Source organism: Barbatula barbatula, assembly GCF_947034865.1.
Source record: "Barbatula barbatula genome assembly, chromosome: 12".
NCBI lineage: Eukaryota > Metazoa > Chordata > Actinopteri > Cypriniformes > Nemacheilidae > Barbatula > Barbatula barbatula.
Window position 1 is genome coordinate 15,945,495 of NC_136775.1, and position 16,544 is coordinate 15,962,038.

Below are 16,544 nucleotides of genomic sequence, written 5' to 3' on the forward strand. Positions count from 1 at the left end.
GGCATTCTCTCAGTAAACTGACGACATTTTACGTATTAACACCCTTCATCGAGTTGTTCACTGTCCACCATTGTTTCCACGCTGGACTACTTACAGGGAGCTACAAGAATGTTCTGTAAACAAACAAGCTGTTCAGTAAAACTGAATTTACTCCCGATATCTGAGCAGCTGAAGATGGAACAGGTGAAGTCACTTTACACCGGGCGGCTTCACAAATTAAAGTCATGAAAATGCTGGATTCACTTTTCACTTTTTAAACATATGAACCATTTGTCCTGTGTACTTTCAATTATAAAAGCAATGTGAAGGCGTAAGGCCTTTGTTCATTCACTCAGAAAACAGCGTATTCATTTTTTAAACAAACAACTATTGTCCTGTGTACCTTTACTTCTAGAAAACAAAGTGTTTGGTTTTTAAAGATGAGACGGTTTCTCCTATTTGGTTTTTTGTGACCATTCATGACCAGCAGCTCATTTGCATTTAAAGAAACGCACACCAAAACAGCGTGTTCTTCGTCACAGGCAAAAATGGACATTTAGGGCACAGTATAATAAAAGATATGTGGTGTATTTTGAGCTGAAACTTCAAAGACACATTCTGTGGAGATTTATATTACATTTTGTCAAAAGGCTTCCTTTGCGGCCCTTTAATATGAATTGTATTGCAGAAATGTAGTCAATCTGCAGGATGTGTGACTGAAAATGATCTATTAAGTTTTCAGGGCACGTCTCAAGACAGTTCTCCCTCACCATCATCTATTCTCATTTACAGACCATCATTCACCTCCAAAGCTCATGAACATTACTAGAAGAACATCTAGTTATGACCTTCAAAGAGTGAAGTCACTTTTCAGAATTGAAAACATTTTTATATTTTGTGCAGTACTTCTTGATTCCTATTTGCAAGTTAACTTTTGCCAAGTGTCTGCATGATTACTAAATGTCGAACAAAAGTTGGAAAGCAACACATTTCAAAAAGATTTTAATTCATTATTTAATGGATTAGGTATCAACTGAAGTAACAACTGCCAACCGTTTATACAGCGTTTATTATAGCATTAGGTTTAAGTCAACGATTAAGTCAAGTCACGATCAAACATAATGTAATAACTTATGCACTGGGTTCACACTAAACGCGAATTAAGCGTTTTGCACAAGTAAATTACATACAAAGTCAATGTAAAGACTCATGTAGACACGAACTTGCATCAGGAAGTGCCAATGAAGCGAATCTGGTCAAGCGATTACCGCGAATGCGCGTCAATCTCGTCTTCCACGAAGGTAGAAAATATTTTTCAGATCTCTTCATTCACGTGAAAATAACATACTTTTTTGCGAGTAATAAAGAGCATGGAATCCGATTGTTCGTGTTTGGTGTGAAACTAGCATGATTGATAAATCTTTCAATACAAAAATACATATTAACCAAGATTTGGAAATCCTGTAAAAGTATTGTTTATTAATATATGTAAGGCTGGGAAAGATATATTGTCTCTCAATTAATTACTGTTATATGACACCACATCCAAAAGCCAGAGGGCGCTCTGGTGCAGAAACTCCAAATATGGGACACAGAAGAAGAACGATTTACACATGTAGGCCGTTTCTCTATTCCAAGAACGCAAACAGACTCACAAAGACTGGTTTTACGAAATTACCTCGGAAGAACGATCTCGGATTAACATGCGTTCTCTGTTCTTGAGTATTGGAACCAGACATTTGACGGTTATTGATGACATCGAGCGAGAACACGAGGACACAAGACCACTGAAGAATGCATATTGAGAAACTGCAGTAGTTAAAGGAAGAGCTGTGCATAAAACACAGAATCAAAACATTTGCAATTTCAGAATAGACCTAGACGGGTATAATTAGTGTGAAGGGCGATATATATCGTCACAGCCCTATAAGCTGTTATTAATAAAACTTATTTGAACAAGTTTATTGCGAAACCTTATTGCGAAAAGTCATTAGCTTGACTACAAGTAATATTTTTCATAAAACAACGGAGCAGTTTTTGTTATAGTGTCCAGCGTGGAGCAACAAATCCACTAAAGTAATCTAACCAGAGCATCTCTCGACTAACCATTTATAAAACATATATAATTACGATTTAGCCTCCGTGTTTCCATGCAGTAGCATCTCGCCGTTGGCTTTCTGATTCATAAGTTGAAGGATTTGTAGTGTGTTTGTACGTGGACGTGGGCCACAAGATGACATCTTTGTTTATTGTTCAGTGTATATTTGAATCCCCGGATGTTCTCTAACACGTGTTCGATGTATTCTGCATGGATGATGGGATTTCAATGTGTAGAGCGCTTACCTGGAGTTACAGCAGAGCAGAAGCATCTCTCTGTTGTTCATAAGGACCTGCAGGAGAACAAGGAAAGCCTTGGCGCGGATGACTGAAGAAGGACTCTCCAGACAACGGATTATCTTCATAGCAAAGTCCTGTGAAGAGCGTTCAAGCTGTTAGCATATTCTTGTTAGCGTGCGCACGTTATTTAAAAAGACCGGGAGGTCTCTGGACATTTAGTGTGGCACGAGCCCCAATTGTGTGCCGGTAATTTGACAGGTGCCATTGCTTACACAGCGAGGTGCTAGAGGGGATGGAAAGGCCCCCAAAATGCTCTTGATATTAAACAGAGGTTAATAAGCTAATGAGTTGCGCGGGCAACAAATCAGGAGGAATTGAATAATTTCTGCTATCAGCATAATTGGGGGGGATACTGTCGAAAGCGAAACAATCCGAAACATTAGGATTTACTACGGCTGGAGACGGCGAGTTAATGAATTTCAAACGCACCTACTGTACTCTCTGCATGGATCGTAATTACATCAACAGTATTCCAAGCTGCGCGCCGAGATTGTGGCACTTCCTTACCCAATTAGCTTAGTTGCTCGGTGCCTTATTGAAATTTAAATGCTATGCCAGACGATGTATGAATAAACACACCGCGTTATGGACGTCTATTCGTCAGGGGAATTAAGTGGAGAAATCAACAGCAGTTTATAATTGGTCCAGAGGTGATTCAGTAAGTTTTAGACACTCGTACCAGTTTTTTCCTTAATATTTAGAGTCAAATTGGAAATTTACATGCAAATGAATACAGGTCAGATAAAATTTGCATTGTTAATCTGGGAGGGCCTTGAAGGCAGTATACAGCGGCATTTAAATCAATTTCAACAGCCCATTTTCCAATTGATTACTGCTTCAGATAATAAACTAAACAACGTTTTGCTCGTTCATGACACGGAGAGCGGCCTGCTATGCTTCACGACGCTAAACGTATCTGGCAGAAACATAAGCCGGTTTATGAAGAGAGGGTTAGAACTTTTGAAAGACCTTGATTAAACATTGTGAGCGTGAAAATAATAAGAAGTTTTGGAAAACACTTAACATGTGGCTTCACGTTTTGTTTAATAAAGCAGTAACTATATTTAATTTAGTCATTATTGTTGGTGCTACTTGGGCACCACAAAGAAACACCTTTAAGTGGTTGAAATGAATTATTTTGCCCCAATATTGATTTGACTCAGATGACACATGCCAACCACAGCAATGAATAAAGACGACTATAAATAAACTGAGAAATCCATATTTCTTTCTTCTGCTGAACACAAAAGAAGACATTATGAAGAATGTTGGTAGCCAAACAACATTGGCCGCCATTAATTTCCATTGTACGGACTTAGAAGCACTAGGTCTTTCTCAAAATATATTTTTTATGTGTTCTATACTGGTTTGTTTGACATAAGGGTGAAAAAATTATGACAGAATTTTGATTACTCTCCCTTTAATTCTGCTGTTACCAACGTTCTTCAAAATATCTTCAGTACTATCCCTTTAAGAAGTTAAAGTTTCAGCGGCAGAAGTCAAGGTTGAGAATGCACCTCCTTTGACATTGTTTCTGCAGGTGTGACAAGTGAATGCGAGTGACAGAAAGTTACAGCGTCTGTCAGCGCAGGGGTTTTAGAACGCGTATAGCTGCTGAGATTAACAAAAACGGTCCAATCTTAAAATTGTTGACCGATGAAGTGCTGGCAGTACTATGAACGTTACAGGCTGTCAATCTTGTGCAACATAGAATGAGACAGCACAGGGTGTACGGAGCACAAAATGTGAGCTGCAGTCAAAAAAACAGAACGTGTTACTAAATAAATGTAAAAAAACAATGCACATTATACTGTCAAATGAACAAATATTCAGACGCCAGACATTCAGTCATTTTTTATATTTCTTACTAGTGGGTGCAGGACACTGTAGTTAATTTATGTAGGCTACGTGAGGGTAGCAAAATAAAGTAAACTGTGACACATTATATCCAAAATTATTCATACAGTGAACCACCTGTAAAATTTATATAAAAAAATATATTTTCTATGTTTTGCTCACCCTTAAGGCATCCTGACTGAATATTACTTTCTTCTTCAAGAACAATGAAGTCGAAGTTATAATACCACGTGTCATTTTACTTCCAAGTGGTGGAATGGGAGTGAATGGGCGTCGACATTTTGAAGCTCCAAAAAGTGAAACCATCGATCAAAGAACTGCTCTACACGACTCTGTATTCTTAGCAATGGTCTTCTGAAGTGAATCGATTTACATTGATGTCTAGCTTCCGTTATCCCTCTGCTGCTCAACAAAAGGCTTTATTTTCCCGGTAAATCCGATGACGAACACAACATTTTTCTTTTTTTTCCCAATAGGATGCTGTCTCCTCTGCGCGGGAGCTTTCGTCACAGTCATTTGCAGGAAAAACAAGCAGAGGTGAACCCTCACACCGTGTCCTAACCAGACGTGACGCAATGCTGCGCACATTTTGTTTTACCTCTGAAATATCCCTTTAAGTATTTTTTTCCTTTAATTGGTAATGCAACCTTTTAACACCACAGACAGAACAAAATGAAGCCTTGCTTGGTAATTGTTTGCCGTAAATTGGTATTATCTAATTCTGTGTTTAAATTTTACCTCTGATAGAACGGTACAGTAAGTAATGGATTAGGTTGAATAGCTTTCAGTTATATTATCAAGATTAATTTGTTCTGACACAGTTTAACTAGAAGGTTTCTGAATACATTTTGGTTTAACTGTACAAGTTTCGTCTCTTTACATCAACAATTGTGACTAAATTACTACTGCATTGACCACGCAGTTGGGAAATTTACGGTCAAACTTTAAGAACTGATTGTACAAGACAGTACTGTAACACCCGATGAGGTCAAACACTGTATGTAAAGCTTTCTGCATGGCACTGGATCAGCTTGTCAATACTCATCCGTTTCATGTGATGGCAGTGAGGCCACACAGTGACATGTGTGACCAAACATCTATATTAAAAATATAAGCTTTTACCTTATTAAAAATGACCCTGATGGTTTATTGCAATCAGAAGACGCAAACTTCAGACAATAGAAAGTCATCAGTGTGGGCGGATGGATTATTGATGAAAAAGGTTTATCTATTTCAATTATTGGCAGTTTGTGATCCCAATGTAAGATTGTATGTGATAAATGTTCTCTGTGACTTGGAAAGGATGTCTGACGTTTTCTTTGAAGATATTTTTTTTTGTCTCTGGATTGCCGCTAATAGTCCAAAAGATGTCACATGTTGATGTTATCTGAAAAAGCATCTTATTTGCTTTTATGGAAAAAAGGATTCAAATTTGATTTCTTAAGTTCTCCTTTTAGATTATCGATTATTGTGCTAAATAAAGAGAGAGTGAAGAAAACACAGAGGAGCAGTTAAAAGTCAGAAATAGAGCCATAAAGCAGTTTGTGGAAAGTTGAGTTTGTAAAATCTGAACAATGTCCTTTGTGTTTCTTTAGACAGGGTGTACCAAACTCTGTTCTCGGGACAGTTGTACTGTTGGTACGTTATACTACTCCAAACCCAACTCGGACTTCTTTTCTCAACTTTTTCAGGGAATATGATGGTTTTCTGAATGCAAGCTTATATAAATACACATATGTACCGTTTTTACATTACATGAAGACATAAATAATTAAGGACACAACATCTTCAATATTTAAATACATAAAAATGTCTGTGTCGAATGTATATTTCATTCAACTATAAATAATGCACCTCTGTCAAATCCCTAAGCCTTATTTTTATATATTGAAATATTAATGATGTTATGTCCTTTATTTATTCAGGACTGTGCACACTGGCTTTACATCGATACATCATAAACCCTGTTAAAAACGGAGCTAAAAACATTTGCTTGTGGATACTCACAAGCCTCAGTATGAATTACCTCTAGCTGCTCAATATATGCCTGATTTTAATACAATATGAAGCGTGTCCATACCCGGTCCTGTACCAGTCTTTGGAAATGAGCTCCTGATGCCAGCATGGCAGCGAACATAGTGAGCATGTGCTGTTGGACGCGGCTGATGCCCGACACCAGGCAGCTGAGAATGCTGGGTAATCCCACCTTGTCGATCACGCTCTGGAAGGCCCCAGCAAAGTGCCGCGTTATTTTACAAAGAGCCTGAGAGGGCAGATGGAGGGCAGACAGCAGGTGGGTCAGAGAGGATGTTTGATGCTGCAACCGTTTTATAAAACTTTTGTCGATGAAGAACTGAAGGGAGTTATTGCGAAGTTCAAAATCTGTGACTGCATAAAAGAGACTCCCAAATAATGTAAATATTAGATTTTGTGTTAAACTAAATAGACCGTCTATTTGCGTGATACTCACAGATATAGCGCTGACTCTGAGTGCATCCACGGTGGAGTGTGTGAACAGGTACCAGAGCGCAGGCCCCACCTCTGCAGTGATGAATCCCTGGCCACACTGAGACTCGTGACTGCACACGTTCTCTATGGTTTTGGCAGCCATGTGATTCACCACTAAGTCCTCCTGAATAAGACAAATATCACATAATTCACAGGAGCTCTTAACAAAAATATTGTCATGTCGCAAATTACTCTAAAAAAGAATCTGTAGACATGCTTCAGGTGACCCGAGTTCGAAGCCAGTCTCGTGGTCATTTCCCGCTCCCTTCTCTCTCTCACTGTACTATCTAAATAAAGGCAAAAAAGGCCAATATATATATATATTTTTATTCTTTAAAAAATTTTAACAGTAAAGTTTAATACACATATTTTGTCAGACATCATCTTCGACCCTTCCCATACACCTACATTTGTGGTCAAAAGTTTACATGCACCTTGTAGAAACTGGAAACAGATTCGCAAAAACGTTTTTAAGACAATATATAAATGATTGTTCCTACGATAAATGATAGGAAGTTCGAAAGAACGTTCCTTTCTCAAGAAGTTTTCAAAAATATTTTCTTAAGAACATCTTCATTTCTTTCATAAGCATAAAATGAAATGCTTTGTAAATCAATATTGAGAAATACATTTTTTGAGAATACAAAATATTCAAATTTAAGAAACAATATGCTATATAGAACCATATTTTGGTGCTTCAGTGGTTTTTCAGCGGTTCTATGGGATAACTGAGGTTCAATAAAGAACCACTGAAGAATCATACAGGAGCTTAACTGGTTCTTTATACGGACGCGGTGCTATATACCTCGGTCAACCCAAAGAACTTCTGAAGAACCTTCTAGTCTACATTTTTTCTCATTGAATATCCTCTCTTTAGACTACTAAAGCTAAATGGTTCGCAGATGCTGTTTCATGTTGACTTCAAAAGCATTTATGCTTAAATAACATGTACGTTTAAACGAATCCAAAGGATAGCGTTGTCGGACTAAGCGTTCCTCTTAAACGTGCGTTCGTGAATCCAGTATGAAAATTGTAAGGGGCACGCGCAGACCTGAACGAATTTCACTCAATTACATCATGACCTAATAGTCCCTCAACGCCCTCCAAACTTCAGTGAAATCATCTCCCTGACTTTCACACTGCAGCGAGTCTGGTTCTCGGATAACGAAGGGCGATGTGTAGCGATTTATGGGCGTATTTTTTATGCATCCGGACCCTTGTCCTTGAGCGTGTATCTCTGCAACCGAATCTGCTGGAAATTAAACATTTAACAGCGTTCAACAAAGGACAGGCACGCCGAGTCGAGTGAGGAAAATAGCAAATGGAGATGCCGGGCATATCTTAGAGGCACAGTTACACTGTGCACTGCTGCTATGCAATATGGATGTCTTCACTGTAATGTAGTTCCTAGACCCCTGTCTCAAAGCTAAAAGAAAGTTCAGTTTAGCCCATGGAAGAGGTGCATTAATACACATACTGTCTCTTGGAGGCAAAAAGTCGATTATTCTGATGCAATACAAATAACACTGCGGCTTCTCCAGAGTCCCTGTCTCTACCGTATCTCTTTGTGCCGGAGTCTGGTGGTCTGGCTTCACGGAGGCTTTAGGTAATGAACTCGCCAGAACAGGGGAAATGACTGACAGCTGCTACAGGGTGCGAGAGGCGAGGGAGATATAGAGCGGTGTCTTTTCTTGTAGCACTAGCCTGGTCGAAAAGGCATAGAACTAAAATCTATCAGCCTCAGGTAGCTCAGTAAGAATTTCAATTCCACAGGACAAATAAGCTCCATTGTAGGCAGGTTTGTGCTTTTTAGAATACACACAGCGAGTCTCTTTCCACAGAAGTGTGAGTCAGGCGCTTCAGGGATCATCCGACTGCATTGGAGGAGAGGGTTTTGTAGGCTCTTCAGACCACAGAAACTCCAAATTACCAAAACTAAACCTCCCAGACCACAGAGGCCATGTACACACAGTTAGGTTATTAAAGTGACAATCCCCTAAAGTGAATCTTTGTTTACTATATTACTGTTTTCTGTGCGTACAGAACACAAGAGCAACTCCTGAAGTGACTGGAGGTTACGTTCACACTGCAGCGAAATATGGGTGTTATTCTTTTACTTAGTGAGCTTAAGACTGTAAGTCTTAAGTAAAAACTGTTCCATTGGAGTCAACGGTGAAGACGCACGCGACTTCAATGGCTCTAGTTAAAAGTAAACAAACGTGACTTGCCGTCCTGAAAGGGGACTTGAACCCAAGGCTCCGCTCGAGCTCCCAGCTCAACCCTTGTGGTAACAGAACTGCACAGAGGAAGAATAAGATTAACGATTGAGGAGTTGGGGAGGAGGTGGGATGCTGGAAGAATTGTCACTGGGACACCCAAACTTTATTGCTATTTAAGTGCACAAGTAAATTCTCTTAAATAGTCACCCCCAAAATGTTGCACTGGGACTGTGTCCAAAATGGCACCCTATTTCATTCTGTTCTCTATGTTACTTCACTAATATTAAAAGCAAGTGTGCATTAAAAAGGTTGCATTAGCAATTAAAAAAAAAAACTGGTCAAATGTTTATTAATTTTACTGGTAGTCCACTGTATGTAGAATATTGGGGTATAATATGTCACAGTTTAGTTTATTTTGCTATAAGCACCTTCAAAATAAACTACAGTGTCCTGCACCCACTAGTTAAAAAATAAAAAAATATATCTGACGTCTGAATCATTTTTGGTTTGACTACATGATTTTGTCATTTCCTATAAAGTGGCAGTTTTGGAGAAACAAGGTTTCAGTATGACAGCGACAACAGTTTATTATCAAGTATGGAAGAGTGTGTCGGAATGGCTTCAGGCACCATCTTCTGCTTAGGCCAGGCAATTTGCCCCGAGTATTGCAGTGAATGAATAGTGGCAAACCGCTGAATGTATATAAGCTTTACAACGCATGTCAATACAGTACATCATTGGATTAAAAAAAGTGCACTAATAATACGGTGTCACTAAAAAGGCTGTCCCTTCAAAAAGTGCACTATGTAAAGGGACATGGGGCTATTTGGGACACAGTTTGTTTGTTTAGCCATACCAACTAACTAAAACATCAATAACACTGTATCCTAAGCTAATTATTTTAAAAAGTGACAAGAATGTTTTAAGCCTTTCCGACGGCAACAAATATGTTCCGATTGGCTAGGGCCGTCTTGCATCATGTAGCATTTTCCCTTCAGTGTAGCCAGAAAAGCTACACGTTGCTGGAAACCGTCGGGCTTGGACACGGATGCCTTGCCCAAATCACGCTGCTCATCTATGTGCTCTGCCTGACGCGTTGCACATAGGACTTATTCCGGTATATGTTTATATATAAACTAGCGGCTGCCTCCCAAACCCACACAGTGTCAGACTTACAGGGGCTACGGGGTGAGGACAGCTTCTCACCAGAGATCTGTCCTTCCATCTCTGCCTCCTTCTCTCCCTCACACACCTCTGCTGAGCTTCCCAGCTCGATTCTTGCCTCGGGCCATGCTCAAGCCAAACTTTACTGAATTTATGTATTTCTCCCAAATTCTCGCTCGCAAAATCAGCAGTCAGTAACTCGATACGGTAACCGGAGGTCAAACCTAAACTAGTCTGCGTTCGCGAAAAAGTCGATGTGCGGAAAGCGAAAGCGGAGACGTGCAAAAAAAAGTTGAAGTGGAATAACGTAATTCCTTTGACACCGATTTATTGTCTTGACTTCTGCTATGTACAAAACGGGCAGGATAATGCGCGTATTGGATGGTTGCCGGCCCCCAAAATGTATAAAATACAGATCCTTATATAAGGATGAAGTCCGGTGTATAATGTAAGTTAGTCATGTATTTCTTCGCCCATCATATGTTTCACACCAAATTTCAGGTTTAGTTTTCTTAGTCATTGAATAATAATAACGGTTAAGCTTAAAGCTGAGATGGCAAAAATGAATTGTGCTTGCTTGGTGTCACTGGCATTTTGTGACCATCTGGAAAACGGTTTAAGAGTGAATTTATGCTAAATGATGCTGATAGGGCTCATTTCTTTTATAATTAAGAAGTTTCATATGGCAGTACAGGTGTTTTTTACAGCTAAATACACTTTTGTTTGATTTCTTAGTGCGTGTTCGTGAGAGACAGATTACATAAAGCGTACAAAGGTCATCTCTGTGTGGCTTCTCACAACACGTGCGTCTGTTTGAAGGAGCTGCACACCTGGCCCTGTATAAAGGACTATGTAAATTGCCTCGGCTAGGCAGGCCTTTCATTAGTGTGATCTCACTGTTTGAGCTCGTTCTCTCTCTCTCGGCATCAATCCTTTCAGTCCCGGCACATAAACATTCTTTTATTCTCCTTAATGTGGGCTCGCCCCATCAAAAACCCTAGCTGGTTGAGACTGTGGATTGGAGCATGCTGATTAAAGTCAAAATGAAACGGCGCTCGCCTCCCATTTTACTTATGTAATTTGACACATTTCAGAGAGAACACGTATTTAACAAGACAGAAATGTAGGGTGGGACGTACTCGGGTAGAATTGGATTGGAAGTTGCGGAACGCAATCTCAAAGGAGGAAGGCAGTAATCTCAGCAACAGATCTAGATTTATAACACACGTAAAGTATCATTTCAATACATTGTTCAATTTAGAGAGTGTTTTTTATATTTACCGTGTTCAATAAACAGCTACAGGAATTTATTTTAAGACAAATTCTAAATCTGTTTTTCTGTCTTTAAAATGTACTATTTATTGGTGTATTGTTTTTATTTGCATGTATTTGCAGAGAATGAAAACTGGAGAAACAGGTGAAAATAACAGAAAAGATGCGCTGTGTTTTACACACCTCAAAAACTGCACAGAAAACAAGTTCATATTCACTTTTAAGCAACACAACAGTAATATTAATGCAATATCGCTAGAGAAGGAGTGTATGTAGTGTTCTTCTATCTTAACGGCTGTTATTAGGCCAGAGGCACGAGGCCGGGCTCAAAACAAAACATGATTGGTTGCTTTCAGGGGTTCAATTGGGATTTGTTATGTGCTGGGGCTCTGTGGGGGATTTTGAGGGGTCCGTTTACGAAGTTTATAATTGTATTAATTGACAAGCTGCTAAATAGAAGTTGAGAGAGCCCAATAAAATGCTGATCAGCCAGCAGTTTACAAAGCTACAAGAATAAAATCTTTCTGTAGGCCTGTGCCCTTACCTTGTGTCAATATCAAATATCTTTATTTATTAATGTCGACAGAATAGTACGTATAACCTGTGCATTTCCAGAAGTTTTCTGTCAAAACTTCATACAACATCCAGAATGATTGAGATGACCCATTAACTTGCACAGTGTTGCTTTTTGCACACACCATAAACAAACTGCTTTCAATGCTTGAATTGGATTAAATGACATAATTTGGAAGCCACAGGACAGCGCATTATGACTGGAAACCTTAAAACAACAAAGCGCACTGGACGAGAAGTGGCGCCGCGTGTCATGTCAACACCTCGCAAATATTCAGTAAGCAAAAACAAACACGTGCAGACACGGTGCATTCCAAACCGAATATATATAAAAATATATATATATACTGTATATCCCTCCGAATGACCTTACAGGAATGGAACATCATACAAAACGTCACTCCAAATAAAGATAAAATGAAGTTGTTTTTATTGCTCCTTTTGCCAAGAGAATTTTAAAAGGACAATTTAGTTTTTCCCTTCATAGCATAAACATCAAGAGCTTAAAGGTAATTGCACATCGAGTCCGAACTTTTCGCACATTAAAAAATAAACACCACCCCACATTGTGTCAATCACATTTACACACTGCCTAAGATATTTTCGTCCATCATAAAAAAAAATCAGACTGGGTTCGATTTTCTGCGTTTTTCGCATCTGTAACAAGCATTTGAGAGGCGATTTGACAATTCAGTGACACGTAAATAAGTAAAATTTCAGATTGTGTGTGCAAAGACCTTAACTCTTCAAAGAGAGTAGGGGATAGGGATGATCACTTCGAAATGGAACGCAGCAGGGAATGATTTCAATGAACGACTGCAGGTTGGGTTACTACGTTGCACATTATGGATTATCAAACGTGTGTAGACACTGTAGACACTGACAAAAAAATGTCAATTGTTACTTATATTGAGGCACAGCAGATTTATACTGGGGCACGATGGAGTGCAGCTCCATAACACCAGAAGAGCCGCACACATGCGGGGAGCAGAGCGAGATGGTCAGCCTACGGGCCCCGGCAAAACTTTACATGCCTTTGGACGGTTCAAAATTGCAGAAGAAAAGACCAGTAAAGAACGTATACCCGGAATTCCTGTAGAATGCAACCAATCAGAGGACGACTTCAAAATTGCTGAAGCGATTCCAGTGTGCAGTCCGTCTGAGGCAATGTGAGACCATCTTGAAAAACATTCTGAATCCAGATCGCATCTAGCACATCGACAGCCTTCAGTAAGAAAGTCGCCTAGCCTTTGCGATCAACACGTTCAGCGATGTTTCGTGGTGGCGGGCCCCAGGGTGACACATATACCGAACGTGTGCTTGTGACTGATTCAGCACAGCCGCTTGGCCAAACGCGCAGGGGGAGCGTGCGTCTGTTGAGTGTGTTTGATTACGGAGGGAAGGAGATCAGAGGCGAAAACACATTGGCATAAACTGCATCACAGTCCTCGCAGCCATTCATATAGAGAGTCATATAAGGGTCAGCGCGCTCTATAAAGCAGCATTACACGCAGAGCTAATAGAGAGGGGATGGAATATGCACAATGTGTGTGTGTGTAATAAATATTTAATGGAGGTGTAGTGTGATGCCCAGTCACAGCCCAAGGCTCTGCTACACGCCACTTACAGTGAGCACAACCCTTTCATCATCCACGTACACGCACACACGCACACGCACACACACACACACACACACACACACACACACACACACAGCTCCTCCAGCTGCAGTCTGACCTGAAAACCCGTCTGCGTGCAACTCTGGCTGTCTTTCTGAATTAAGAGCATTCTCACTCTCGATTGAGCACACGATATTCTCCGGCTGGCTCTCTTACTCTCATCTTCTCTGTGTGTGTTAGGCACTTCCCCCCCTCCCCCAACCTTCTCCCATCATCACCTCCTGGCCTTTCTTCTCCTGCTCCTCTAATTCCCTCCCGCTACAGCTCTCCCTCTCTCTCCCTATTTCTGATGTCTTGTTTCCTGAGCTCAGCTCTCTCTGAATCAGCAGAGGTTCTCAAGCAGGTCAGCACAGTGAGGCATTACAATTACTGCCTACATCAGCCTCCGAAAACACACACACACACACACACACCGGTGTATTACTGTACTCGTTCAATGGCTAAGAATGCATGATGCTAATGCTGTGGAATCAGCCGAATTAAATTAGCTTGCGTTTCTTTCATCGCTCTCCAAAACCTGTGCCGTTCCGCTGGCGGGGTGTAATTAGCATGTCGTGGGAGCGGCGGCATCAGGAAGGCGCTGCGGCATCTGGCCGTTGCCTCTGCTTGAATCATGTCGCTGTCAGTCTAGACCTGCATTTAAGAAAGTGATCAACTGCACAGGCTGGTGGCAGTGCTGCTGGGGGAAAGAGAGAGAGAGAGAGAGAGAGAGAGAGAGAGAGGGAGAGAAGAGTAAGAGTGCTGCAGGAGCATCTCTCTGTCTGATTACTGAGCTTATTACTGCGAGAAAACTTGACTGCTTATGAGCCGTGTATCCCAGAAGAAAGGTTTACTCTTTTCTTCCTCCAGTTTGCTTCTGTCTTGTGTTGAGGTTTATAGTTTAGCAGTGCGTGTTAAGATTCCGCGCAGAATAACGGATTTTGCACAGCAAACTTCTATATATGTGAAACACGGAAAACACACAACAGAATGACACGTACAAACATGTAGGGTGCAAAATAAGGCTCGATAAAGTGCGTACAAATTGTTGAAAATTTAATTGCAACTTTTTAAATACATAGTACAATTAGCGATCGACCGATATGGGTTTTTCTATAACCGATGTTCAGCGGTCAGGGTCAGCCGATGGCTGATATGTCCTGCCGATTTTTAGGGACGATATTTCGAAGCTTTCCCCTTCATTTGCATGCTAAAATGTCACACTAATAATAAGGCTGATGTCCATTTTTATTCGCATCACACAGTTGATGGAAACACTCTTTTTTTTACCTGAATTATCATTAATGAAAATAAGTTCGTTTGAAACCCGGCTATTTGCCTAAAACCATGCTTCCCAACAAATGTCATACACGTTTCTGGGCTGCTCCAGGACAGCTCTGTGTTGTCCGACCACGGTGCTGTCTGTCAATTCAAGCAAATAGCTGGTTGTATTCACTCTGAGAATATAAATGTAGCCACCGGCGGAAAAAGTGATGAGACAAAAAACTCATATGCTGCATAAGCAAGAAAAGCAGAAAGCTAAAATTGGGAACCATTCACTGTAGGGCACAACTTTATGCCAATTCTTGGCAGCTGACCAGCCACACAAGATCTACACAAACTTCACGTTCCTCGCACAATACTCTCTTTCCATGCTTCAGATGAGCTACGCACGTTGTGCCTTCGCTCTAAATTGTCTTCTTAATGGTTGATGTTCCCCTGCTAATAAAGGAATAATGAGGGAGTCTGTGTGGTGCTCTGTCCCCGGTGGAAGTGAACGCTCACAGTAAACACAGTCTGTTCAGACTGGAGCTGATCAGTTTGATGTCTGTCTCCATGCAGATGGCTTCCAATCTTACGATGCAGGCCAGCGTGGTTAATTGCTACTGAAACAACCCGAGGTGTGGTTACGTGAGTCTTTCTGCTGCAGGTGAGTAAGTGAGAACGGGCGAGCACGCTGACTGACAAGCGAACGCACGGAGCGCCCTTGATGCGCGGCGGGCGAATGATGCCTACAACGGCTGGGGGAAGTTCGTTATCAGACCGATCCCCCCGCCCCCGTGCGCACTTATCCGCGTACACGCACGATACTCGCGCTTACACAGACTCTGCGAGGACAGTGTAGCAGTCTTACCCCTTCCCGAAGGCACCTCATTAACACGGTGTAGGCGGCAGCAGGAACGACCCACAATCCTCCTGGGCGCTCTTTCTTCTCTTCCTGCAGGGAAAAGAAAGTACTTGTGAGTGCGTGTGTGCGTGAGTAACGGAGAGAAAACTATTACGGTGACTCATTGGGGGAACAATTAAACGCAGCGAAATGCAGCAACCTTCGTAATGAGGCTAAATAAATAAAGTCCTGCATGGGTAAATAAGAGGACTCGTGGTTCAGGCAGGTACAGTCATGAAGAACGATCTTGTCAATTAGAAGGGGAAGCGACGAACGCCGTGAAACAAGATTCTCGTCTCATTTAACCCCCGATGCTTGCGTTCAGCACAGTATTTACTGGCACAGGTTTATATCGAACATCAACAGTAGCTTAATGCCCTCACACTGATGGAGGCCTGATTTCTATCTTTGCCCACATGTAGCTGCATTACACAAATATAATCTGTATTTCAAAGAAAAGATATGAATGAGATTTTGAATATTGAATATATTATCTTTTAAAGGGACAGTTCACCCAAAAATCTAAATCGTGTCATCATCTACTCACTCTCGAGTCGTTTCGAATCTGTATACATTTCTCTGTTCTGATGAACAGAGAGAAAGATATTTGGAAGAATGTTTGTAACTAAACAGTTCTTGGTCACCATTGACTAACATTATAGGAAAAATGACAACGGTAGTCAAAACTGCCCCAGAACTGTTTGCTTTCCCACATTCTTCAAAATATCTTATTTGGTGTTCAACAGCATA

At 40.8% G+C, this 16,544-nt stretch overlaps 1 protein-coding gene across 2 annotated transcripts in view; it reads right to left on the reverse strand.

Annotated features, from left to right (window-relative positions):
• The window catches only part of ulk4 (unc-51 like kinase 4), a 125,615-nt gene that overhangs the window by 88,508 nt on the left and 20,563 nt on the right, over nt 1–16,544 (reverse strand). For both annotated transcript variants that reach the window (XM_079468610.1, XM_079468609.1), the window contains exons 19-22: nt 15,762–15,845; nt 6,704–6,865; nt 6,314–6,496; nt 2,323–2,450 (exon numbers count right to left, since the gene is read on the reverse strand). In XM_079468610.1, coding sequence (XP_079324736.1) covers nt 2,323–2,450; nt 6,314–6,496; nt 6,704–6,865; nt 15,762–15,845 — 557 coding nt within the window. The remainder of the gene's footprint in view (nt 1–2,322; nt 2,451–6,313; nt 6,497–6,703; nt 6,866–15,761; nt 15,846–16,544) is intronic.